This window comes from Aulonocara stuartgranti (assembly GCF_965226115.1).
Source record: "Aulonocara stuartgranti genome assembly, chromosome: 10".
Classification (NCBI taxonomy): Eukaryota; Metazoa; Chordata; class Actinopteri; order Cichliformes; family Cichlidae; genus Aulonocara; species Aulonocara stuartgranti.
In genome coordinates, this window is record NC_138946.1 from 9,403,127 (window position 1) to 9,428,018 (window position 24,892).

The 24,892-nt window shown below is 39.9% G+C and overlaps 1 protein-coding gene and 1 long non-coding RNA gene across 2 annotated transcripts; one reads left to right on the forward strand and one right to left on the reverse strand.

The window, feature by feature from the left end:
• Positions 1–393: 393 nt before the first annotated feature.
• LOC309716346 lies at positions 394–1,531 on the reverse strand. The gene is made up of 3 exons (XR_014279414.1): positions 1,342–1,531; positions 1,080–1,171; positions 394–525 (listed from the first exon to the last, which is right to left on the reverse strand). It is a non-coding gene; the product is annotated as an uncharacterized lncRNA (long non-coding RNA).
• A 12,645-nt stretch (positions 1,532–14,176) lies between these two features.
• Positions 14,177–24,376, forward strand: psmg1 (proteasome (prosome, macropain) assembly chaperone 1). The gene is made up of 7 exons (XM_082549947.1): positions 14,177–14,388; positions 15,808–15,911; positions 16,725–16,870; positions 18,441–18,503; positions 19,573–19,771; positions 21,553–21,683; positions 23,885–24,376. The coding sequence occupies exons 1-7, from the start codon at positions 14,267–14,269 to the stop codon at positions 23,960–23,962; spliced, it is 843 nt and encodes a 280-aa protein (XP_082406073.1). The 5' UTR covers positions 14,177–14,266; the 3' UTR covers positions 23,963–24,376.
• The last annotated feature ends 516 nt before the right edge of the window (positions 24,377–24,892 follow it).

Sequence of the window (24,892 nt, forward strand, 5' to 3'; positions counted from 1 at the left end):
CGTTTGTGTGTGTGTGTGTGTGTGTGTGTGTGTGTGTGTGTGTGTGTGTGTGTGTGTGTGTGTGTGACGTTATAAGTCTTTATATGAGGGAGCTGATATCTTTAAAGCTGCAGGCCATCTCTGGGCAGGAGTGGTCCTCTTGTTATTCCCTTCACGCGCGCACAACTGCTTTCTCTGCAAGTCTCTGTCAGCAGAATTTCTAATGAATTGCACAAAAGCCAGTTTACTATGCCTGCACTCATGCATGCGTGCACACAAACACAAACAGACACAGGCCAACTTTCTTTTTGTGCACAACAGAAATGGCTTTGGGAAAGAATGAATGAGGCTCTCATGCACACAGAAGGGAAATATCATGCATAAGTAGTTTTTTTGCCCCTTGGGAAAAAAAAAAAGATCCTGTCACTACACATTAGCATGTAGCAAAGAAGAACTTCACATCTTTTTGGAACTGTCCTGGTTTATTGCATGCAGCCTTTATTGGATAGTATTGGTAGTGGTGGAGACAGGAAGCATCTTCTTTTCCTGGAAAATGAAGATGCATATAGACTTTTTACATGCTATGTGAATCATGGCTAGCTAAAACAAAATGAATCATTACTATGGTGGCTGCTTGGGCACAATACCATGAACACTTGCACAATCTGTTTCTTTTTACAGCTGGTGTGGAGACGATATGCAGTATAACCACTAACTGTTTTCTTAAAGTAATGAACATATGTGAGGATGTCAAAAATACATCTATGCAGGTGTGCTTCAGAAATCTTTTTACCCATATTTGTCAATCCTGAGTTTCTGTTCTTAACAGTGTGTTCCTATAAGTTTGTACATTTAACTGCCTTCCAGTGTTTCCTAAATGCCATGAATCGACTTTCATCTCAGGCAAATTCACCTATCGTCTTTGAGTTGGTTCATTTCTTCAGGAAGTGCTCACCTGCCAACACACCCTCCTCCAACCTCCATTACTGCTTCAGAGCAAACCAGTGGCACCTCAAAGTAAGCTGCTGCTCGCAGTTAAAAACCTTTTACCTTCAGGAATTGTAGGTAGGGCTTGCTAAAATCTCCATGTACAAACTCACCTGGATTAACCTGCCTGTCCTCTCTCCCGGTGAAGTCTCGCTCAGTCTCCTGGAACCCTCCTCACTGGCATCCACTCCTGTGAAACTTTTTCCTGTGAAAATAAACCTTTTGAACTGTGAAATTGCTTTTGTTGGGCCTTGTTTAAGAGTCTGCTTTTCATTACTACCATTTTAGCATTTGGCAGTATGATCAGTAACACCTTTTCCCCCCCAACATAATGTATTGTACATATGTATTTTTGAACTCCATAAACCCCAACACCTTGATTCTGTTGCTTTTCATCCATTCTGTTGTAGATTTGCTGTGCTGGAGTTATCGTCCTGTCACATGACCCCAAATTGGGGATCCCGTGTCTGGCTATAGCAACCAAGCCCATCATATCAGCAAAGGAACTGCACATTATGGCCAAACATCTTCACTCCACATCTTTCCAGAGGGGATTCATTCAGAAAGCTTGTGGTTTGTTCAAATGCAAAAAACTGTCCAAAACTTATTGAGGTGCTCACACCTGCTGATGATCAGTTAATCAGCTGCATTTGATTAGCAGCACCTGGCTGCTGCTTACCCTCTTATTTCCTATGGAAGCAATAAGCATTTGTTTTTTTTCCTCAGGACTGCATTAAAACTTTCCTTTTACAAGGCTGTAGTTCTACATAAACTTATACTACCAGTGTTGAAATCCAGCTTCCTGCCCAACACCAATACAGCTCCACCTGGACCAGTTGGAGCCCAACACTGGCCTCAGTCTGATTCTTTGCTGTCAGTGTCAGTTAGTCTGCCTGTATTTGATGCCGACTGCATTTGGGATATGTGATTCAAATAAGTGATTCATTTGTGTATAGTTATTGTTGTTACTTCAAAACAACAATAAATTAGTTCCCTAATTGGATTTGCATATTTGCTGCTTTGATTTAATACTGTAGACTATCTATATTAGATCCACTGCATTGCTAGTCACCCCACTCTTCATCCTGCCAAAAGCTCTTCTGTCCCCTCTTGCAATTCACCATCTCTGACAGTTCTCTCCAAATATGCCCAGTCATCCAGCGCTCAAATGACAAATCTAGTAATTGTTTTGAGGATCCAAAAGCACGACGCATTTAGGCAGAGCAGGTGAAGTGAGGTCGTCCTGAGGCAAAGACAACTCAGACAGCAAGTGACGCCAAAAAAGAGAGCAGACAATCAAGCTACAATGATTTCTTATATCAACTTAGTTTATTTTTCTTTGCAAACAAAAGCTGGTAAGAAGGAAGTTTTACCCATTTAAATTCAAAGTAAATACCCTACAGAGAACTCCGACAATCAAACGATCCCTGCCAGCAGGACTTGGTGATGGTTGGGAGGAAGAACTCCCTTTTAATAGGAACAAGTCTCCTGCGGAACCAAGCCCAGGATAGGTTGGTTATCTGGCCTGATGGTTTGGGGGATCCTTTCTCAAAAACTTTGAATTATACTTAAGACTAACATTTTTGTTAAAGGGAGTCTGACTTGCTGATCTTTGTTTTTGGAGACCTTCAGATTTGCTGAGTTTAGTTCAGGGCTGGACTAGTGAGCACTATTACTGTGTTATTACCGACAAACACAGATAAGAATTAGAATCGATCTTTACTGTTACTGTTGCAAAATCAATGAAACACATTTTAGCAAATCTCCGTTAGCAGCATGTAGATTTTTACATTGAAATTCCTTTAGAATAAAAGAAAAAAAGAAAAGAAAAAAAGAGTTAACTTGACTTAAAGTTAAAGAGGCACCTACATAGGGAATGTATCTAATAACGTAAGTATCTACACAGATATGTACAAGTTATATGTGCCATATAAAGGAGCAGGTGCAATATGGGGAGCGATGTGATCAATGGTAGCACACACTGAGTAAGAGGTAGGACTAGAGGTAGGTTGCATTATAATAAATACGGTTTATAAATAGAGGTAGGAATGTTGGTTGCATTATACTACAATAAATATGGTTTATGTCACAGTCTGGCTGAGGCAGAAGAAGGTGGACCCAAGTGCGGACACGCAGAATAACAAGACTTTATATTGAATTAAAACGAACTGTTTATTGAAGGCTGATCTTAGCAATAAAAAAAACAAAAGCAAAGACTAAATCATAACCTAAACTGGGTGAGCTAAACATAACAAAACTGTGGAACATGGACATAGAGACCTTGCATGAATGCATAATCATGGAGACAAGGTAGGATAACAGACGCTCAGACAAGGAATGAATGAACACACACAGACTAAAAGCACACAGGAGGTGATCAGGGGAAGTGGAAACACATGGGGAAACAGCTGACACAAATGAACATAACAACGTCGCAGTGGAAGAGTAAAACTAAACACAATGAACACAGCAACACAATACTCTTCAAAATAAAACAGGAAACATAATGAAACGCAGACCTGACAACATGAACTTAACAAAAGACATGCAGACATGAAACACATGAAGGACATAGGAGACTTAACACAGGGGTTGAAAACATAAGGGGAAACTAATAAACAAAGAACTATAATAATAACAACCTAGGCATGATAGAAATGAACTTAGAAAACCTAAAGGACTTAAACATAAAAACAAACTAAAACTCAAAACACTGGGTCAAAATCGTGACAGTTTATAAATGCAGTAGAAATGTTAACAGTGAAGTTAACCTTTAATCAGGGTGGAGGTAGGATATGTTTGACAGTTTGTGGGTAGAAATGTTTATTGAGTCTGTTTCTCTTTGACCTGATTGACCTGTAGCGTTTACCAGAGGGAAGGGGGGGAGTGTACAGGGTGCGAGGGGTCCTTGATGATGAAACTGACTTTTTGCTGAAGTCTGCCAGTATAAATGTCTCTGAGGGGGGTTAGTGAAGTTGTGAAGTTGCCCGCTCTGCTGCCCTCACCACCCGCTGCAGTTTTCTCCAGTTTTACAAAAACTTTAAAGAGTCTTTAATTGGAATTCAAAAGTTTTTTTTTAATCTTTTCATACTTGAGAAACAAAGGATATGAGAAATGATCTTATCTTTCTCTGTGTTATTGTATTACCATAGAAAGTGCCTTGAGGTGACTGTTGTTGTAAACTGGCATTATATAAATACAATTGAACTGAAAAAAATAGAAAATTATTTTCACAAATAGCAAACGTCTTAACAGTTTTAAAACAAAAGTCAAGCAAGTTAAGCAAAATCTGCACAGCTCAGCAGTTACATCCCAGCACAGCAGGGCGCACCATTAAGGATGCAGGTGGAGAAGCTTTATTCACAGCTAAAAGGTTTAAATGGATTTTTTTTTTTACAAGAGAAAACAGAACATAAAAAAAAATACTGAGCTCAAAACAAAAACAAAAGAACAAACAAACAAACCGAAAGATGACTTTTTAACCACGAGCAACAGAAATTTAACTGAAATAATATTTTCTAAAAGACCAAAATTAAACCTAGTGACTGTAGTTAAACTTAAATTTAAACCCACTTTATGACTTTATGGAAGCACAAAGTTTGAGTAATGAACTAACTGGTAATTAGAGTGCAATGATGGCAGGAAGTAGAACATGACCGCCTGCAGTGTAAATGCTGGTGGGGGTGGCGATGGAGCAGCTGGAGAGGTTCTCTGAGTGACCAGGAAGAGGCGGGTTGCACAAATGAGATTCTGAAAGGCAGAATGACAGACGAGCAGGGATTTAAAGTGAACAGAGGCTGATCGGCGTGCAGATGGTGCCTGAGGAAACTGTTGGACGAGAGTGATAATGACGAAATTGAGTTTGACAGACTGGTAAAGTGTCATGTCCTGAAGACAGACAGAAGAGAGAATGCACATTTCTTACTGAACTTGAGATTCAGATGCGCGTCATGTAGAACACGAAGCACCTCAATGTGGATTCAGTTTTAAAACAGCTGAAATGTCTTAAAAACTTTGCACCTAAGGACGCCTCAATCATCAATCCAACTGTATTTATGTATATATATTGTCTGAGTCTCTCCTTGCCCAATGTTGTGTCATCAGTCACTGCTGTGTGTTCCCCATGGTATTCCTTAATATGTGCTTTCCCTTGTTTGAGCTTAACTTTTGGTTTATCTTGGACTTTCTGTTATTTTAGCACAATATTAAAGGCTCACTTTATTACCTCACCCTATATCCTGAGTTCTGGGTGCTGCTTCCCACACAGCTATACCTGCCTGATCCTTGATAATGTTTTATGTTAACAAAATAAATACATTGGATTTAAATTAAGCACATTTTTGTGTAAAGAAAATCAAACAGTTAGACAAAGATTTACTGAAAGAAAAAATAATGCCATACTTGACAACTGGATATAGTACCGGTAAAGTGTGAATACAACATAATACATAAAATTAAATTCAAACATTGATTTATGATATATAATAGTCTAATCACATAAAGTCCATGGACAGAAAATGGGACAGACGAGGGGGTCACACATGACAAGAGCAGGGCTACACTAGGACACCCACATTTTCTATGCCCATCTCCTCTCCAACCTATGCCCCTTTAGGAGCTGCACAGCTGATCACCACCTGCCTCCATCTCACCCGATCCGTAGCGTCTTCTTCACACCAACCCTCTGTATGTTCTCCTGCACTACAGATGCAAAGTTAGACTGATCACCGTAAAACACAGATGCAACAAATGGAAAGTTGGCAGCCCTGCTTTAATGTAAATCAGCTGGAAATTGATTGGACTGGTAGTCCAATGGTGGAAGGCAGGAAGTGTGGGCACAAATCTGAAGCAGGGACCTACATTATTTTAATGGGAAGGAGCATAGCTGAAGGTATTTTTGAACTTTATTCATTGTCAGTGAACATTGTCAGATAAATTCAATATACATCATCAAAAAAGAAAAAGAAAGGAATGCATCTGAACATATGTAGATACAATTCCTTTACAAAATTTAGCAATTTTACGCCTCATGATAATACCTTTAGAGTTAAACTTCTCAACCTACAATATACAGGGAGATATTTCTGGAATACTGGAATACCACTAAAAATACCACTTAAAGTTTTTGAGTAATGCCAAAACGAATCATTTAAACTACACAAGTCAGCAAGTAATCTACACTGTAAACGCAATCATCCTGTATTTTATCAATTTAAATCAATATATTTATCCTTGTACATCACAGTTTGCAGAATCTTTATTTAACTTATTTAGCTTCTTCAAAATATAACATGCCAGCATAGCAGGAGACCTATAAAGGAAGCAGGGTTTGGGCTTATCCAGGTAACAGCCTGGGCTCTCACTGATATTAAGGTGGTTCACGTCCTGCTGCAGACCAAACCTGCTCCTGTGCAGGGTTTGTGTGAGATGTGACAGTTAAATCACCAATCCTCTGTGCAGAAAAAAAAGTCACCATTCCTGGATGGTATACTTCTGTGGACAGATACTAACAGACTCTAAAATTTTTTTTAACAGCATCTAAACTTTTGACTTTTTTTCTGCAACCCTGGATTACTTTATTCAGCTGGTAGCCATGCACGTGTGTGCTCTTTGAATTGCCTGCCATTCAAATTACAATGCAGAGACGACAACACTTTGCAGAAACATAACTTCAACTCAATCAGGACATAATGACAAATAATCAGTACGAATAAGGGTAAGTGGTCAAAGGCAATGTTTTAAAACCTTTATGTCAGTTCAGCTGACATAAAAAGTGTGCAGGTGCACCTATTTTGGGCACAAACTGAACCACATAATGCTGGAGGAGTGAGCTGGAGGGGGCTGAAGCAGGTTTAGTTTAGTGAAACTAATTTTTTAGCAAGATATGACAGTGGGGAGCACCAGTGAAGGGTGAATCACACAGTAAAAGTGTTTATATAAATATTTCATAAAGCTTTGAATTTCTAAAACAATCCTTTTCTCCACTTTGCAGCAGCATTGTTATAGCAACCGGTTGTTCAGCTGGCAGATGGCGCATAAGCAGCAGCTCACCTTTTCCACCCACCTCCAGGCATTATGAGTGTTATGAAACCCCTGCTTCACGCACGTTTGCATGAATAAAACCCACACCCTACGTAAAAGTGATCACACCCACATCAGATGAACAATTCTGTTCCTAAGCAACTGATGCTCTCTGCGTGGGGCTTGCATGTTCTCCGTGTGTCTGAGTAGGAGTCCTCCAGGCGCTCCACTTTCCTCCCACAGCACACAGACATGCAGCTCAGCTGGAGTGAGCACTTTAAAACACTCCTACGTTTGAATAAGTGTTCGTGGGTGGTCTGACGGAACGGGAGTTTGAGGTTTCCCTGTGAGAGCGACAGTGCGCAGATAGAGCTCCAAACCCCCCACGGCAGCTATAAAGACTCCAAGTTCTGTGTTGCATTTTCTTCCTTAATAAAATTGTCCTTATGTGCATTTCAGTGGTGAATACAGCAGACCACAGCCCTGTTAACTGACCCAGGAGGCTGCAGTGTTCATTATACTTCACTATAATTAAATAATCCCTGGAATAATTTCTCTGATGACATCAGGAGGGCTCCCCTTTAGAGTGAAACTTAAAACTTATCTTTTGGCCTCATTAGCTGATTATTCTCTGATTAGTTTGGCCCATGTCGCGTTTAGCCTCACCGCTGTGGCTCTCACTCACATGTTTGAATTATTGCAAGTATTCATAATTATACTGATGTGCTTTACAAAAGGTTATTACTTTATTTTGAGCTGATACCAACATTACAGACTCGCCTGCTGGTTCCTTTCTATATTGGTTTTTAAAAACAGTGAGAATCACTCGTTAATCAGTCATTAACTAATCAGGTATGAGTCTGATCTGTGCCTGTGTTTCGTATTTGTACAGTCTTTAGAGGATCTGTGATGGTCTTCTCTATATTGTTATGTTTTTAGCTGAAACTAGAAGATGTAAAGGCAGGTACTGAGACAGAATAACAACAAACACACTTTTAGGGTTTTTATTACAAGACCAGAATGCACAATATTGAATAGGGGTTGGTGAAGAGTGGGCAAGCTGCTGAGGTCCTTCACAGGTGAATAATTTTTCCAGAGTGAGTGTTTGATTATGAGCCCGAGGGGAAGCAGGCACTAAAGGTGATGTAGGGTGGATGAAGGGGAAACAGTTAAATACGTGAATACATAACAGAGCCCATAGCAGTTCTAAAAGATGGAACAATCTGGAAATATGTGCTAGTAATGAGTTGGTGGGATATGGGTGCACTAGCATGAGATTTGTCAGGAACAGGTGACGCTACTCCAGCCAGATTTTCAGTCCATCTAAACTTTTAATCCATCAATGAGCAGCTAAAAAGAAGGATTCACAGAATTATTGGACTCCATCCATCCATCCATTCTCTTCCGCTTATCCAGTTCAGGGCTACAGGGGGCTGGAGCCTATCCCAGCTCCTACATGGTGAGAGGTAGAGTACATCATGGACAGGCTGCCAACCCATCGCAGGGCCAATAAGACACATAAACAAATGTTCACATTCAAGCAGTTTAAAATCTCCACTTAACCTAACTCCATACATGTCTTTGGACTGTGGAAGGAAGCAGGAATACTGGTAGAGAATCCACGCAAACATGGGAAGAACATGCAAATTCAGCAGAGAAAGACAAGGAGTCCATCCTAATAAACATTAAACATGCCCACCGGTGTTAATATCTACCACAGTAATGCTGTTTTTGTATCATTAGCTCAGCTCAAATCCAATGTGTAAAACCAGAGGGTCACTAATGTTATACAACTCATCCCAAGGGGACCATGAGTATCTGGAGCACATTAATCATAATCCATCCAATAACTAGGATATCTCTGTCACCACACTCACAAAGACGACACTAGATGTAACACAAACCATCTTCACTGTGTTAGATGTGTTACTGTTATATCAGAGCAATTGGCAGTTATCTACAGGGTGGGCCATTTATATGGATACACCGTAATAAAATGGGAATGGTTGGTGATATTAAAGTCCTGTTTGTGGCACATTAGTATATGTGAGGGGGCAAACTCCTCAAGATGGGTGGTGACTATGGTGGCCATTTAGAAGTCGGCCATCTTGGATACAACTTTTGTTTTTTCAATAGGAAGAGGGCCATGTGACACATCAAACTGATTGGTAATGTCACAAGAAAAACAATGGTGTGCTTGGTTTCAACGTAACTTTATTCTTTCATGAGTTATTTACAAGTTTCTGACCACTTATAAAATGTGTTCAATGTGCTGCCCATTGTGTTGGATTGTCAATGCAACCCTCTTCTCCCACTCTTCACACACTGATAGCAACACCGCAGGAGAAATGCCAGCACAAGCATCCAGTATCCGTAGTTTCAGGTGCTGCACATCTCGTATCTTCACACCATAGACGATTGTCTTCAGATGACCCCAAAGATAAAAGTCTAAGGGGGTCAGATCGGGAGACCTTGGGGGCCATTCGACTGGCCCACAATGACCAATCCACTTTCCAGGAAACTGTTCATCAAACTGTTCAACTGCTCGGACCTGGCACCCATAATGTGGTAGTGTACCATCTTGCTGGAAAAACTCATGGAATGTGCCAGCTTCAGTGCATACAGAGGGAAACACAACATCATGTAGCAATTTCAAATATCCAGTGGCCTTGAGGTTTCCATTGATGAAGAATGGACCCACTATCGTTGTACCCCATATACCACACCAAACCATCACTTTTGTTGTTCCAACAGTCTTGGAGGGATCCATCCAATGTGGGTCAGTGTCAGACCAATAGCGGTGGTTTTGTTTGTTGACTTCACCGTTCACATAAAAGTTTGCCTCATCACTGAACAAAATCTTCTGCGTGAACTGAGGGTCCTGTTCCAATTTTTGTTTTGCCCATTCTGCAAATTCTGTGCGCCGATCTGGGTCGTCCTCGTTGAGATGCTGCAGTAGCTGGAGTTTGTAAGGGTGCCATTTGTGAGTAGCTAATATCCGCCGAAGGGATGTTCGACTAATGCCACTCTCCAGTGACATGCGGCGAGTGCTACGCTGTGGGCTCTTGCTGAATGAAGCTAGGACAGCCACTGATGTTTCTTCATTAGTGACAGTTTTCTTGCGTCCACATTTTGGCAAATCCAACACTGAACCAATTTCATGAAACTTAGCAAGCAGTTTGCTAACTGTAGCATGGGAGATGGGTGGTCTCGTAGGGTGTCTTGCATTGAAATCTGCTGCAATGACCCGGTTACTGTGTTCACCAGATATCAACACAATTTCGATCCGCTCCTCACGTGTTAACCTCTTCGACATGTCAATGGCTGTGAACAAAGAAACTTGTAAATAACTCATGAAAGAATAAAGTTACGTTGAAACCAAGCACACCATTGTTTTTCTTGTGACATTACCAATAAGTTTGATGTGTCACATGGCCCTCTTCCTATTGAAAAACAAAAGTTGTATCCAAGATGGACTTCTAAATGGCCACCATGGTCACCACCCATCTTGAGGAGTTTGCCCCCTCACATATATTAATGTGCCACAAACAGGACTTTAATATCACCAACCATTCCCATTTTATTACGGAGTATCCATATAAATGGCCCACCCTGTATATTTAACCCATATTTTCTTTGAAAAAATGAATTGCTGTCCATGAAGCCCAACAAAGATTAGGCATTTATTCGATATTTTTGTGCCCGTCCTAAAACTCAAGTTAATTATTATCTGATATAGAGCTACTTAACTTAAGAACATTTTCATTAACAATTCAGCTCACTGATAACTGTGATGGTTGAGTTCCTTTTATCCTTGCACTGATCCCTAGTTTTGCTATACCTCTATGTAGAAAAGAGCCTCAGATTCTCTTGACAAATATCGATTCCCCACTTGTCTGTCACTCTTCATTTGTCCTTAAGGGTGACAGTCAATTAGACGAGAGCATTTCCAGGACTTGATTTCACTCAGCTAGCTCTGCAAGGCCTCAAGGAGCAGCTGTTCAGTGAGGTGAGAGACTGGTGGCTGAGTTTCCAGACCAAAATGGAATTATGTCCCTATTTTCATCCTGATGCACTAAAAGTGCAGCTTGCCTGAAATTGAAATGAGAGTCTTGCAGTTCTGGGTATCCGCACCTGCCTAGTATGCACCTCAATCATTCAGCAGGTTTGACAGTAAGAGCCAAGTTTAAAGAGAGGGAAATGCAATAAACCTGAATATGTAAACATTGCATCTTACAAATATGAAAACCTGCAAAACAACACAATAAAAAAAATCTGTACATGAGTCAAAATCTCTCTCTCTTGTGTAAGCAAAATACATTTTTGACTCAATAAAAAATAACAAGTGCTTTCAAATTGCTGTATTTATGAATAGCTCCATTGTCTTGTCTGCTTCTGTTTGAACTACGCTCTCTTTTGCGAATAATTAATGCTCTTAAATGTGTGGAAGGTAACCTTGTCTCGTATGCCTCTGTGTGAAAAGTACCCTCTTCTGTGTATAATTAATACTGTCAAATTGTTCTCGGTGTGAGCAGTGCGCTTTTCTCCCTTCCCCCTCTTTACCTTTGTGTTAACAGCATAGTCATTCCTTTTGTGTGTCAGCTCTGTTTATTTCATGTTTTCTAAGTAGAGATTGTTTTGGTTGATTTGGAATTCATTCTACTTATATAATGCGATTTTCTTTAAAAGCCTAATTCATGCAGCTTAATCAGCAGGCAAGATGGGTATGTTGAGATAAATCTTTTAAGGGGAGATGAGCACGCCCCTGCCAACCACCGCAAGAGGAATGTGGTGCTCTTGATCAAAGTGTAGGACAAACAGACAAACCCTCGTCCCCGCTGGACGGACTCCTTATCTGTCCCCTCTGACTGTCTGTCCTATTTTTAATGGACAGTAAAGTTGTGACATGCCCTGTTTGTCCCATTGTTGACATTCCTCTATTCTCTTAAGCCCTGGAGGCTTTGTGTTTGTTAAGCTGTAGAGCATCCCTCCTCCTCCTCCTCCCTCTCTCCCCTCTCTCTACTATCAATTACATTAACAGCATCCCGAAGCTTCCCCCCAGCATGTTGCTCCATTTTGTGACAGGAATCCTCACTGCTGTTAGTTGATGGCCTCCTGCTACATTATTGCACTACGCTGGTAATAGAGCATACTCTCTATTCTAGTCCAGACTTTGTCCTCTAATCCGAGCCCTCTTTCCAACGCCAGACGTTTTCTGGTGACAATGAAGTATTTTTATGGCTGTGCTGATATCATCACATTTCTGTTTGTCCCTCATCTCCCAGGGCACCGCTTACGGGAAAATGAATTATACAATACAATAGATGGGGTGGATGCTCTGCAGTCAACTTGAGGCCAATTTGCCCTAACATGACTTGGCTTGTGTTTCCAGCTAGCTATACAGCTGAAGGTAATTTGAAAGCTTCTGAAATTTTGTATTCCTGCTTTCTTCCTCTCGTGTTAATTATGCATTACCAGTAAGACGCTGGTGGAGCCATGTGGCATGTCAAGTTTACCTCTGATCGTTACCAAGGCCAGAAATAGTACATCAGGCATCCCGACTCTAATTGCTTGTCGTATTCAAGCCAGTATGCATTGTAAAACCACACACCATGTAAATTCAATGGAGAGCCACAGCCTTAAATCATTCATTGATTTGAGTGAACTGCAATGGCAGAAAAACGCTGGAAAGTCATGCTGCCTCGGGCTTTGAGCTTCCCCCAAGGATTGTGTGGAGTGATGGTTTTGCACTTCTCCGTGTGCACGCACAGCATGTTTGAGCCACTCAATTCAAGGTATTTCTGCACATGAGATGTTAATATTATGCTTCACTTGCTTCAAGCTTGATCTTAAAGCTGACCCCTTGCTCATTTGAACATTGAAATACCTTTTCTTGTTTTAATCATTTGTCCTGTTCATTCACAGCCCAGAAACGATAAAAAAAATTAACAGGAATCCTCCTGTAAGCAACAACAAAAAACAAAAAAGAAAGAAAGAAAAAAGAAAAAAATTCTCTGAACAGTCTCATTTTTTGTCTTAAATAAATTGCTCATAAATTCCCAAAATTGAAACTCATATATGGACATTGAGATTTAAGTTCTTTCTCTTTAAAAAAAAAAATATAGAGAGAAGTTCAATAAACACTCCAGTTAAAAAAAAATCTGGCAATTATTTCATGGTTCAGACTTACACCGTTAAAAGACACTCTGGAGAAAAATGAAAAACTATCATATAAGATAACTGAATGCAAAAATAGTTTGCATCTATTTATTTAGCTCTAACACACTGACATAGTTTATCTCAAGGAGTTAAGAGATTCAACCATTTAGATAACTTTATGAGAGTCAAACTCCATACTTCACTGGCCACAAACAGCAAATTTGATCTTAAATGTATTATTATTATTATTATTATTATTATTATTATTATTATTATTATTATTGTTGTTATTATTATATCATTATTATTATTATTATTATTATTATTATTATTATTATTATTATTATTATTATTATTATCATTATTATTTATAAAGAAATGTTAAAAGTAAGATCCTCTTAATGAAGGATCTGTTTACAAAACTCACAAGCCACTTCCTTGGCTACACCTTTCCAGCACTGGTTCAGACTCCCTTTGACCTTCTGAACTGCCTTAATTCTTCATATCATGGATTTAACAAGCAACTGGAAACATTCCTCAGAGATTTTGGTCCTGACTTGATAGCATCACGGGATTGCTGCAGATTTGTCAGCTGCACACCCATGATTTGATTCTCCCATTCCACCACATCCCAAAGATTTCTGTTGGATTGACATCTGGAGACTTTGGAGGGGATTTGAGAACAGTGAACTCACTGTTTTGTCGAAGAAATCAGTTCAGTTCATATGTTGTGCCTTTATAAATGCTCTTCTGCATACCTTGGTCAGATCAAGTGGTTCTTTCACGAAACTGCTACTTTTAAATATCCAAGTATTTTCATTATTGTGAAATATTGCTATTCCCACAGGAGGAGCTAAACAGCAATTTACTGATATAATTTGAAGTATTAAAGATGATTTCTTTGCGATTTTGGCCAATGCTGTCGCTGTCCACTGGACCTCATGTTTGGTCATCTGGGTTTGTAGGCTCAACTCATTTATTCTGAAATTTCAGTGTTTAAAATTAGGCTTTTATTCTGAAGAGATCCTGCTGCCGGCGGAAGTCGTGGCATGCACGTCATGGCTACCTGTCTGAAAAATCTGTAGCTAAACTTTCACTTTGTTCTGAAAGCACAACGATTATGGCGACGTTTTTCGGGGAAGTGCTGTCGGTTTACTCTCGGGCTGTGGAGGAAGACGACGACGACGAGCTTGATGAAAACGAGGAAGATGAGCAAATCCGCAGAGAGCTGGAGGAAAAAAGGTAAATAACTAGCTGTAGCATCGGGGAGTGAACGCAGAAAAAGCATGCAGAGGGGAATCGGGTTTAGTTAATCTAGCTAGTTAGCTCGCTGAAATTCAGAGATTATTGCCAGTGAAATACTAAGACGTACAAAGGTATGCAGACCATATCATCCCAGTTTAAGCATTTTCTTACTCTGTCAGCTGGATGGATATCTGCCGCTGAAGCTAACTGAGCTAACATGACACATGAGTTTTCAGTTCACCCATTCAAACAGCATTTACACACGTAATGCAGGAACCAGTTTTTAACACTTTCGTCAAGTGTACAAAAAGATATGGCAACATTGTCATTGCTATTATGCCCTTAAATACGGAAATGGTTAGTAATAATAATAATAATGATAATACAGAAACTTAGTAGTCAAACAAAACGTTAGGGTAGTGTCAGGAAGGGCATCCTCAAGAGTGAGATTTCCATAAAAATCAGTCGAAGCCCGGTTTATCAGTGCTGCTGATTGAAGACAGAGGAAGAGAAGATGTGTGTTTGGAAGCTGCCAGAGAGAAGGAAAGGTAGGAGGTGAGGGTAAGGACTTTAAATGCAAAGGATTTTAAATGTGAAGCTTTCAGGGTGCCGGAAAGAGGAAGACAACAGAGAAAAATAATGGATGCAATGAAGGAGGAGATACAGAGGGTTGGTCTGACAGAGGAAGATGTTAGGTTGGAAGGGTGAGATGGAGGCATTATCCATTACAAAATCATGAAAGTATTTGTATGTGTAGTTTTTCCAGAATTCGATCTAGAGAATAGCACATTTCATGATTATTTTATGTAAGAGAAAACAATATATTAAAATCAAGTTTTTCAAAGGCAAACCAACACATTGTGTGATGACAGGCAAAAAGTAGACACATAGATTTTTATTTTGTTTTTTGTCTTTCTTTTCATTCATTATATAGACAAAAGTTCATGTTACACCTCCAGGAGCTGCTCATCTATGGAAACCTGTAAGCACACAGTTTTTGTGCTGATGTTAATGCCAGGGGAAGTTTGGAGCTCTGCTTTCAATGAGCAAGCAGCGCGTAGGCGACGTTTAAGCTCTGTATGCCTCAGCACTCAGCAATCCTGCCCTGTACATGATTTCTGAATGCTTCCCAATTCCCATAATATCACTTAAAGTTGTTCATGGAATATGGGAGGAAAGAAAAATCTCAAACTGTTGCAACAGTGGCGTCCTATTACAGCAATACACTTGATTTTAGTGATCTTCGTAGAACGACGTGTGGAAGGCTGTCTAAACATCTGAGTTTAAATATTTTGTTCACTAAGCCCAGAACCCAGGATTGGCAGATCTCATTAGGAGGAGCAGTTTTATAAATGTATAAAAATGTTGATTGGGGGAAAAATCTTTAAACTCTTTCTTCTCCACAAAACCAAACAGAGAGGTTCATCTGCACTGGAGCCCTGAAGTCTCTGAGTCGCTGAAGTCTGGAAACAAGTTGCAGTGTTCAGACTTCATCCTTGCTGTGGGACAAAATGCTTCCAGTAAGTTGCTGCTGTCTCTGTCCTGTCTGCTGACTCACCTGTGATTGGTTTAACTGGATGCCCAATGTTATTACACATTAAACGAATATTTAATATCCCCGTCGGGACACTGGAACATGGTGGACCAAAATGTCAACTCAGAGGCAGTAACAGAATATTTCCAAGAATCTTTTGTACTTTTAAAAATGATGACATGGGAAGCGAGTAGGTTATGGTGCTAAAACACTGCAGGAAATATAATGCAGACAGTCGGGGATTTGTGTTTTGATCATCACTTAATCTGCATCTTATTTTCTCAATTATTCAATGAGTCTTGAACCTTTGAATATGTAGTTTTTAAAAAATTTTTAACTAACTGTTTTCACTGAGTTGGTGACTGTTTTATTTCTTTGAAGTGAGGTTTTGATCCACAGCTCTAGGTGGTAGTAGGCCACGCCCCTCGGCAACACTAACACTGTATACTACTGTGGACTGGGATAGCAACAACATGCATTTTGGTGATCTGAAAAAATTCAGTTGACATCAGATCTTTTTCAATTCAGTTTTATTTATATAGCACCAAATGACAACAATAGTTGCCTTAAGGCACTTTATATTGTAATCCCAGTTAAATAAACTTATTAGTTTTTCAAGCCTACCTTCAATATCTTAAGTCTGGACTTTTATTTTTGCTCATAATCTTTCCTTTTGCTATTGTTCCCTTCCGTAAGGGATACCAGTAGCGCTCTTGTTATTTCATGTTTCCTATTTGGAAATAAACACTTGACTAACTTGTGAGCTTTCTTTTAAAACTGAGAGACTCTGTCTGCACAGGTTTTCTGTCAGTGCACATCCTGTCCACGCCAAACTGGGATACAATCGGACGTGCGTCGGTGTGGAACGAGAGGAGCCGAGCTGTAACGGGGCAAAGCTGCGAGGAATCAGCGTGTGTTTTCTACAGACACAAGGACAACCCAACAGTGAGTGACGCACCGAGCGGGGCAGCACTTCAAAATATATCTGAAAGCTCCTGACGGTCGAGAACTCGATGATCATTCAGTTTAATGGGTTTGCTCCTGAACTTCTGTTTAATATTTTTCAAGTGCTGTTTGAGATGTTCGCTCATTTATATCAAGGGCACTTTATAATGGCTGCGGCCTGTTCGCTGTCGAGCTGCAAACAGATGAGATATCATAAAAGAAAAATCTGAATAAATTACGTGCAGTGCAAGAGTAAAGAATGAAATGCTGGTTCTGTTACAAAACTTGGAAGAGAGGCCATTACACAGAGGATTAATGAACCCTGGTAATCTAGTGTCTGTTGTCAGAGTTATAACCGACCGGTTTATTGTGTGCAGAACCGCCTGCCCTCAGCCACACGTGATTCAATCGAGATAAATGTAGTGAACGGTTGCTCCTGCGCTGCCGAGGAAGCTTCAGATTTATCACGAGTGTCCTGCTGCCTTCAGGTGGCTGCTGGGATTTAATGTACTGGGGGACCACAGGAGCAGCTGTGGACAGCAGATACCGCGACAGTTGGCCATTAATTTAAAGATCACTGATTTACTAAAAGTCCTGCTAGCACAACCTTCATTTTTAATGCTGATTTAAAGGGTGGGGAGTGTGTTTTAGACAGTAGTTGGTGTGTGTGGTGGAAAATAATGCAGCAAAAGCAGGGATATTAAGTCTAAATAAAGCTCTCAGTTCAGTGTAGGATCAATAAACGTGATTTTTCTTTGAAGAGTCGAGAAGCCTGAAGAAGTTTGTAATGCGTCCACTTTAATCAGTCATCGGTGGAAAGAAAACTTTAATGTGAGTTAGAAGATAAATCATTGGTTTATGTTTTTTGATAAAGGCAAAATACCCAGTGTTTGCTGACCTCATGTTCCTGATTGAAATCTCTGACAATTAACTGACTAAATAGTAAAGTAATGCTCTAACGTAAGTGTGTGTGTTGAATCAAACTAATTTAGCTACGTATTTAGTGGAAGGGGTGGCTACAGCCTGTCCCCTGTCCTGGAGTGAGAGGCGGGTTACACCCCGGAAAAGGTCACAGTTCATCCCAGTGAAAGACAACCATTCTCTTTCACATTCACACCCAGTTTAGCCAGTTTAGAACCACCTAAACTAATCTTTGTCTTTCCGTGGGGCCCCAAATTTCCCGGTCCCATGTCTTTCAGTGTCAAGTACATTCTTCTTTAATGTTTTGGGTGGCAAATACCTTGTAGGTGGGTTTGTAGTAGTATTAAAAAACAAAACTAGAGACACTATATTCAAGACAAAAAATGGCCACACAAACTTCTGGATTATTTGAATATTTAAGAATCCATACTTGTCGGTCCTCTGCGTGTTTAGTTTGACTTTAATTCAACAACTTTAACTAATTATTGCAGAGCTTAAAATGTTGATTTACTCTTCTCTGATTTAAACTCATTTAATCAGTTAGAATATGGGGAAATCCTATTGCATTTGAATATTAAAGGTCTGAAAATGTTTAGTTTTTTTAAATTATGAAAGTTGAATAAAAAGTTTTATTTTTCTTTCCTTGAAGGTTTTGATATGCCAGGTGTCGTGCTACGTTGCAGAAGACCAGCTTTTTCAGTGGACAGAAAAGGTATGTTTAATGAACTAAGCGAAGAACTGCAGGGAGATTGTGTTATGTTGTTAACCTAGACTTTTTTTATGATGTGAAATGTGAGCCAGTGGTTGTTGGCGACCCATTCTGAGGACTTGAGCTGAGCATTTTTGACACTGAATGCTCATAAGCTAAGCCCGATTTAAAGAAAGCCCTGCTTCATGCAAGAAACTACCGGCTGAGCCTATAAACTCAGATTAGAGAGGTCAAATAAAACTTTTTACAGCAGTTGTCCCTTGAAGTTTAATGCATTTAAACTTCAAACTTCCATCATTTATATACAGTTAGTTTTTTCTTTGTGCAGAGCCCTCCAGGCCAGCATCTGCTTCTCAGTCTCTAAACCCATTTTTTTTCTTCTTTTAGTTCAGCACAATTTTATTTATTTTTTGTTTCACTTGTGAAGCACAACAGCATCATAAAGCATAAGGTTTGCTATAATATACATTTACCAGTATCTCATCCAGGCATGATCAAGAAGCTCAGATTTTTAGACCAAACAGGAGAACTGGGATAAAGTGTGATCTTGTGATGGTTGTTGGTGCTACACAGGCTGGTTATAGAGATCAGAAACTGCTGATCTCCTGGGATTTGTTATAGTGCAAAAGCAGGGTAGCATCTCACACACTAAACCTTCAAATTGGCTACAGCAGCAGGAGACCAAAGAAAATTTCACTCCATTTGGCTGAGAACAATAAACTAGGCTGTACTAGACACCGGCACACCAAAACAGAAGCAAATTGGAAAAATATCAACTGGTCTCACGAGTCTCCAGTCCTGCTGCCAGAATTTGGTGTAAACAACATTGATCTATCCTGCTTCGTGCCAAATGTTCAGGCTGGTGGTAGTGTGGAACATTTTCTTGGTACATATTAGGTCCCTTATGTGTTCAGTAATAAATCAACCACTGAGTGTACAGTAATTATTTATTTACTGGCTTTTTTTTTTTAACCACACACTGAGATTACAGTGAGACATGGAGGTTTTTCAGCGTGACCAGCATGGTTACAGTGTTGTTTGCCTGACTGTGTGTTTCTTTTGTCTCCTGTAGGTGTTTGACTGTCTGCAGCTCAGAGAGCTGAATGTGACGGTTCTGTCAGACACCTCTGTGGCTGATTATAAGACGGCAGACTATCTGGGCGGCAGCTCCGCTCCCTTCCTGCGCTCTCTCCACACCAGTGCTTTTGGTGATCAGCCTGTCTGCCAGTCACTGGAGCAACCCAACATAGTTACTGGACTTGCAGCTGCAGGTATTACTGTTGCACGACTGCGTGACTCGGATGTCTCAGACTTAAACTGTTCGTACTTCTTTTTCTCTCTCATTTTGCAAACGCACAAGGAAAACCTACAGACGCTGCATAAAAAACTGCAACTCTGTTTCCCCAGTCGTGGTATTGCTGTGCAAATTTAGCAGAAAAAAACCCCCTTTGATGTTTGATTGAATGGCAGCTTTATTCTTACAGATGGGTTAGGGAGGCATTTTCCTTTAACCCAGATTTCCTGCCTTCTAGGCAACCTTTCCTAAGTTATTTTGGTGTCATGTGCACCTCTTGTTTCCTTTCCATGTTTGAAATCAACACCTGCCAAGCACCAGATTCTCCTACTGAACAACATATACATGAATAAATCTCTGATAGGCCAAAATCAGCCAGAAATATAAGCCAGGTGATTTACTGGTCAGGCTCTAGTTCTGCAGACCGTATTCCCATTCTTTATAAATTAATGAAAAAACCCTCTACAGAGTTTCTATAGAGTCTTATGTGTTAACTCAGGAGTTTTATCCTACTTCTATAAGACATTTATCTGAAACAGTGTAGATGACCAAGACAATTACTGTGAAAAGAAGAAACCGGAAGAAGTAATTTTCTCACAGACATACAACAAGTCATGTTTCTGGTATAAATTAGGCCTTAGCAAAGGAATTGCCTCAAACGTTTTTCATGACCACCAGAGGGCGACACCGGTGCTTGCACAAACACCCCAGTACTGTAGAAGTCTGAGTAAAAGCAGCGTTCGGCCCCAACCTCTGTTTGCTTATGAGTTTAAGGGCTTGGTCATGTGATTTGAGTCATGCTGACTAAAACATGAAGCCCATTTTGTGAATTTTGTCTGTTTAAATTTCAGAATGGTTTATCTGGCGTATGCTCATGCTAATGTCTTGTTATTGACGTGTCACTGGGTTGTGAGCATGCGGTTTCAATCACATCCACACCTTGCCCACTGCAAAAGGTTTCAAGACACCAAAGCTCAGTTTGACGTCACAGTAGCTATGTCCATCTTTTGTATCTGGGCTCTGTGGTGTAGTGGTTAACACATACATGCCAAAACTCCCTGGATGGAGACACAAGTCCAGCCTAAAGAGGTCACAAGTTAATGCACTCAAAGTGCTGGTCAAAGACCAGATTAATGGGATTATTGCATCAGGCAAGCTGCCTCTTTCCACTGTGGTGACCCCTTGGGAAATAAGCGAGGTGCTGAAAATATCTTACTGTTCATTGTGAACTGAGATCAGTGTTTTAACTTGAAAATATTTTCACTTTCTGTGTATGTCATTTCCAATTTGGTCTTGAATTCCGTTTAAAGTGGCTTTAAGAAGGTGCTTTATAAAGACACATATTTAACACCTAGTTCTGCTGCACAGCACCAGTCTTTCTCTTCAGTAATGGGACAAAGTGAAATAGGCTGTAAAAGTTCTGTAAATAAAGCTTTAGCTGTGTTTGTTTCCCAGCTTTTCTTGTTGAAGTGTCCTTGAGTAAGATACTGAACCCCAGTTTGCTCCTGATGTGTGTCTGTGTGTGTTTGAGAAGTCGCTTTGGACAACAGTTTCTGCCAACTGAATGAAATGTGGTGCCATTAGGCTCCTCTCCACTCACTGAGAACACAAAGTCCTGCATCCTGATTTTTGGTGCGAGTGCTCTTAAAGACGCAGGTTCCAAACAAACAGATGTATCATCAGGAGATCACTGGACGGTCACGCACACCTCATATCAATAACCTTGGTGTCTTCTTCTTCTTTGTGCTGTTTCATCAGTACTGAACCACTGCCAGGTCCACCGCATCGCCGCTGTTGTTTACCAGTGTTACAGTGATGTCATTGGCCCTGACTCTGTCACCATGGAGACCTACAAGCCTGTATTAATCAAACTTGGCAGATCTATACAGGTGAGCTGTTTTTCCTTTTTATATCTGAAGAGGCTTTTAAAAAGGTCACAAAGGAAGGATGCACACGAATGTCCTACATCTACTGAGCCGCTCTCTTGGCTGAACCCCAGTCGATGACGCCACTGCAGGTTTTAATGCTGATGGAAATAGAGCTGTAAAGTTTGAGGAGCAAACTTTCAAAAGTTTATTTCAATTTTAAGGTCTGTCTTTCGAGCAATAGCCACAGTCAGAGCTCCCACAGGTCATTTAAAAGTCACAGATAGTGAGTGAAACTGAAAGAAAGTGTCTCCTGAAAAGGTGTGTGATTAAGAGAAGTCATAAACACTTTCATTTTGTAAATAGGTTGCTCAGCATTTGTTATTTTGTTGTCAACCTCTATTTATTTTAAGATTCACCTACATTTTATTTATAGAGCAACGCAATAACCTTACCATATAACAAGACATGTTATATGGTAAGGTAAAGACCCTGCAATAGTACAAGAGGAAACCCAAATGATCAGAAGATTACCTATGAGCAAACACACGGCGGCAGTGGGAAGAAAGAACACCTTTTTAACAGGAAGAGATCCCCAGCAGAACCAGGCTCAGAGAAGTGATGGGAAAGAGAAGAGAGACAAAGGGAGAGCAGAGAGAGATCAATACAAAGCAAACTACAGGAGTGAGCAGACAGAATTTAATGCTATGCAGTAGCAGTGTATAGATGCATTGTGAATGAGAAGAGCAGAGTTGAGATTGGTCGGTGCATCATGGGAAGTCTCCCAGCAGTCTGAGCCTGCAGCAGCATTAACTACGGGATAGCTCAGGGTCACCTCTTCCAGCCTAACTATACCCTAACTGGGAGCTTGTTGCACAAAGAGGGGCCTGATATCAAGTTAACCAGAAGCCAGAAAAGCAACGTTATAACAGAGACTCATACAGAGTATTTAAAACAATAGGAAGCGTCCACTGCATTTTCTGTTTTTTCTCCTGTTGTTTTTTAATGTTTAACATGTTTTTGGGCTTTGTGGTGAACTCAATCTCCTGTTCCAACCCACTTTAGGACATCTGCATAGATCGCACACTGATAATCCTTCACAAAAGATGCAAATGCAGCAGCACTAGTTTTCAGCATGAAAAGGATATTTCTAATTTTAGCTATATTGTTCTGATAAATAAAGGTAGTCCTAGATGGGTTTAATCGATGTTAAAGAACTCCTTCTGGTCAAAAATGACTCCCGGGCCACAAGAGTGAGTGTTTGGTTAGACGTCTGTGAAGGTTCTCAGTCATCGTGGTGGAGAGAATCTGGGACTCTCCACCATTTGACTCTTAGAACTGAAGAAGCTTCTCGGATGAGAAGTGAAACGTCTTCAAGCAACTTAAACAAGTCCAGACGCTTTTCTTTCCAAGCTCCTTAGACTGTCTGGTTAGACCTTTGAGATTTCTTGTAGACACAGTTCACAATCTAAACTCATGTGAAACTTCTGTAGGTTTACTTTATTACGAGGATCATTAACGGCTTAATCTTGTCAGTAATCACATTTTTGTTCATCAGGCCTGCGTGGTGGATAGCTCTAATCCATACAACACCCATGAGCCTTGACGGCTTGTTGCAGTGCAGGAGAGGCAGAATCAGAGTGGAAGCCAAATGAAAGTGCTTCACTGTTGAATTTATCTGAAATATGGTTCCCAAATGAAACCAAACCCAGAAGCAGGGATTCCAGCAGCAGCTTGTGTTATAATTTTTCTCTTTCAACCTTTAAGATTTTTGATTTGATAAAACTTTGCGAAAAAGTGCCCTCGGAGTCTCAGATTAAAATCTCCCAAGAAAGTTTTAGGTTTGCATGTTTGACTTATTATCAACGATCCTTTCCGATGCAGCTGCTCTTCCCTTGCTGATGAATTATCCAAGAGTGATTCATGCTCCAGCTCTGACTCAGGCAACATTGTCTTTGGTTACTTCACAAGTCAGGTGTCTAAGATCAAAGAAGATGAGTTGTTTTTTTGTTGTTTTTTTTTCAGCAAATTTGTCAGTGCCTACTGTAACGATGGAAATGCGCTTTATTTATACCCGAGATCTCTTTTATATACTTTGAAACCCTTGCAAGTTTTTAGAGAACATCAGTCATCAAATCCATGAGGGTTTATAAAACAAAAAGCTGTATTTAAATGAAACGAAACTGTTTTTCATTTTAATTTCCTGCATTTCTCTTTCTCCTCAGCTCAATCCGTCTCCAAGCACAGATGCCCTGCGCAAGTTTGTCAGGACCACCGACCTTCAGAGCAATCTTTACATCTGAGTCCGTGCTGCACCCTCTGTAATTCTATTTTTCTGTCGTAAAATGCTGTCATTTTTTAAAATAAAGACATTTTAAGGAAAAAAATATTAGAAATCTTTTAAGTTTAATTATTTACTTCAGTCTGTCCATAAATAATAGGTCCTAAAAGTTTCCAAAGAAATGCAGATGCATACCAAGAAAGCTGTTGCAGCTTTATGGAGAACATATATAAACTTTTAACTTGCCTGTAACTATTTTCTTAAGAATTACAGGCTAAATCGTTCCACAAGGTGATACAGACAGTCCACGTAAAAACATTTCCATCGGGGATAAAAACAGCTGAGGTTACTTGAAACTACAGATTTGTAAACTGCTCAAAAGTTTCCTCCGTTTTCCTCCCTCTCTGATTCCTGAATAAAGTCAATTTTATAAATATTTTTATTGGGTTTTTTTTTTCTAGAGAGTCAGATAAGTATTTTTTGAATGCATATAAAATTTGGTACAAATATTCTTGGATGAAATCTGTCAACCTTTGGTTCCTTCTGAGTTTTTGTGCCTGCAAAACTAATAACACTCCCAGATTAGTGAGCCTTGAAAAAGCACGTTTGATAGATGTGTCCTCTGAGCTATAATCTCTTGCATTAATCTCACATGAAGTTATTAAGTGCTATACATATCCTTTTGGGCGAGCATGTCTCATTATTCCCACTGATCTCCTGTCAGCTGTGCATGCTATGGCAACAGCAAAAATAAGCCCAACAGTAGCTGAGAAGGGCCTATATTTCCATTTTATGGCAAGCACAGTTTCATTTTGGTGCAGAAAAAAGACAAAACTGAAAGCAACATGTCACAAAGGCAACAAAATGCTTTATTATAAAGTCTTCTTACACATTTTCAAGTTATATGTATGCATGTAATCATTGTTTATGAAATTATTACTATAATTTATGA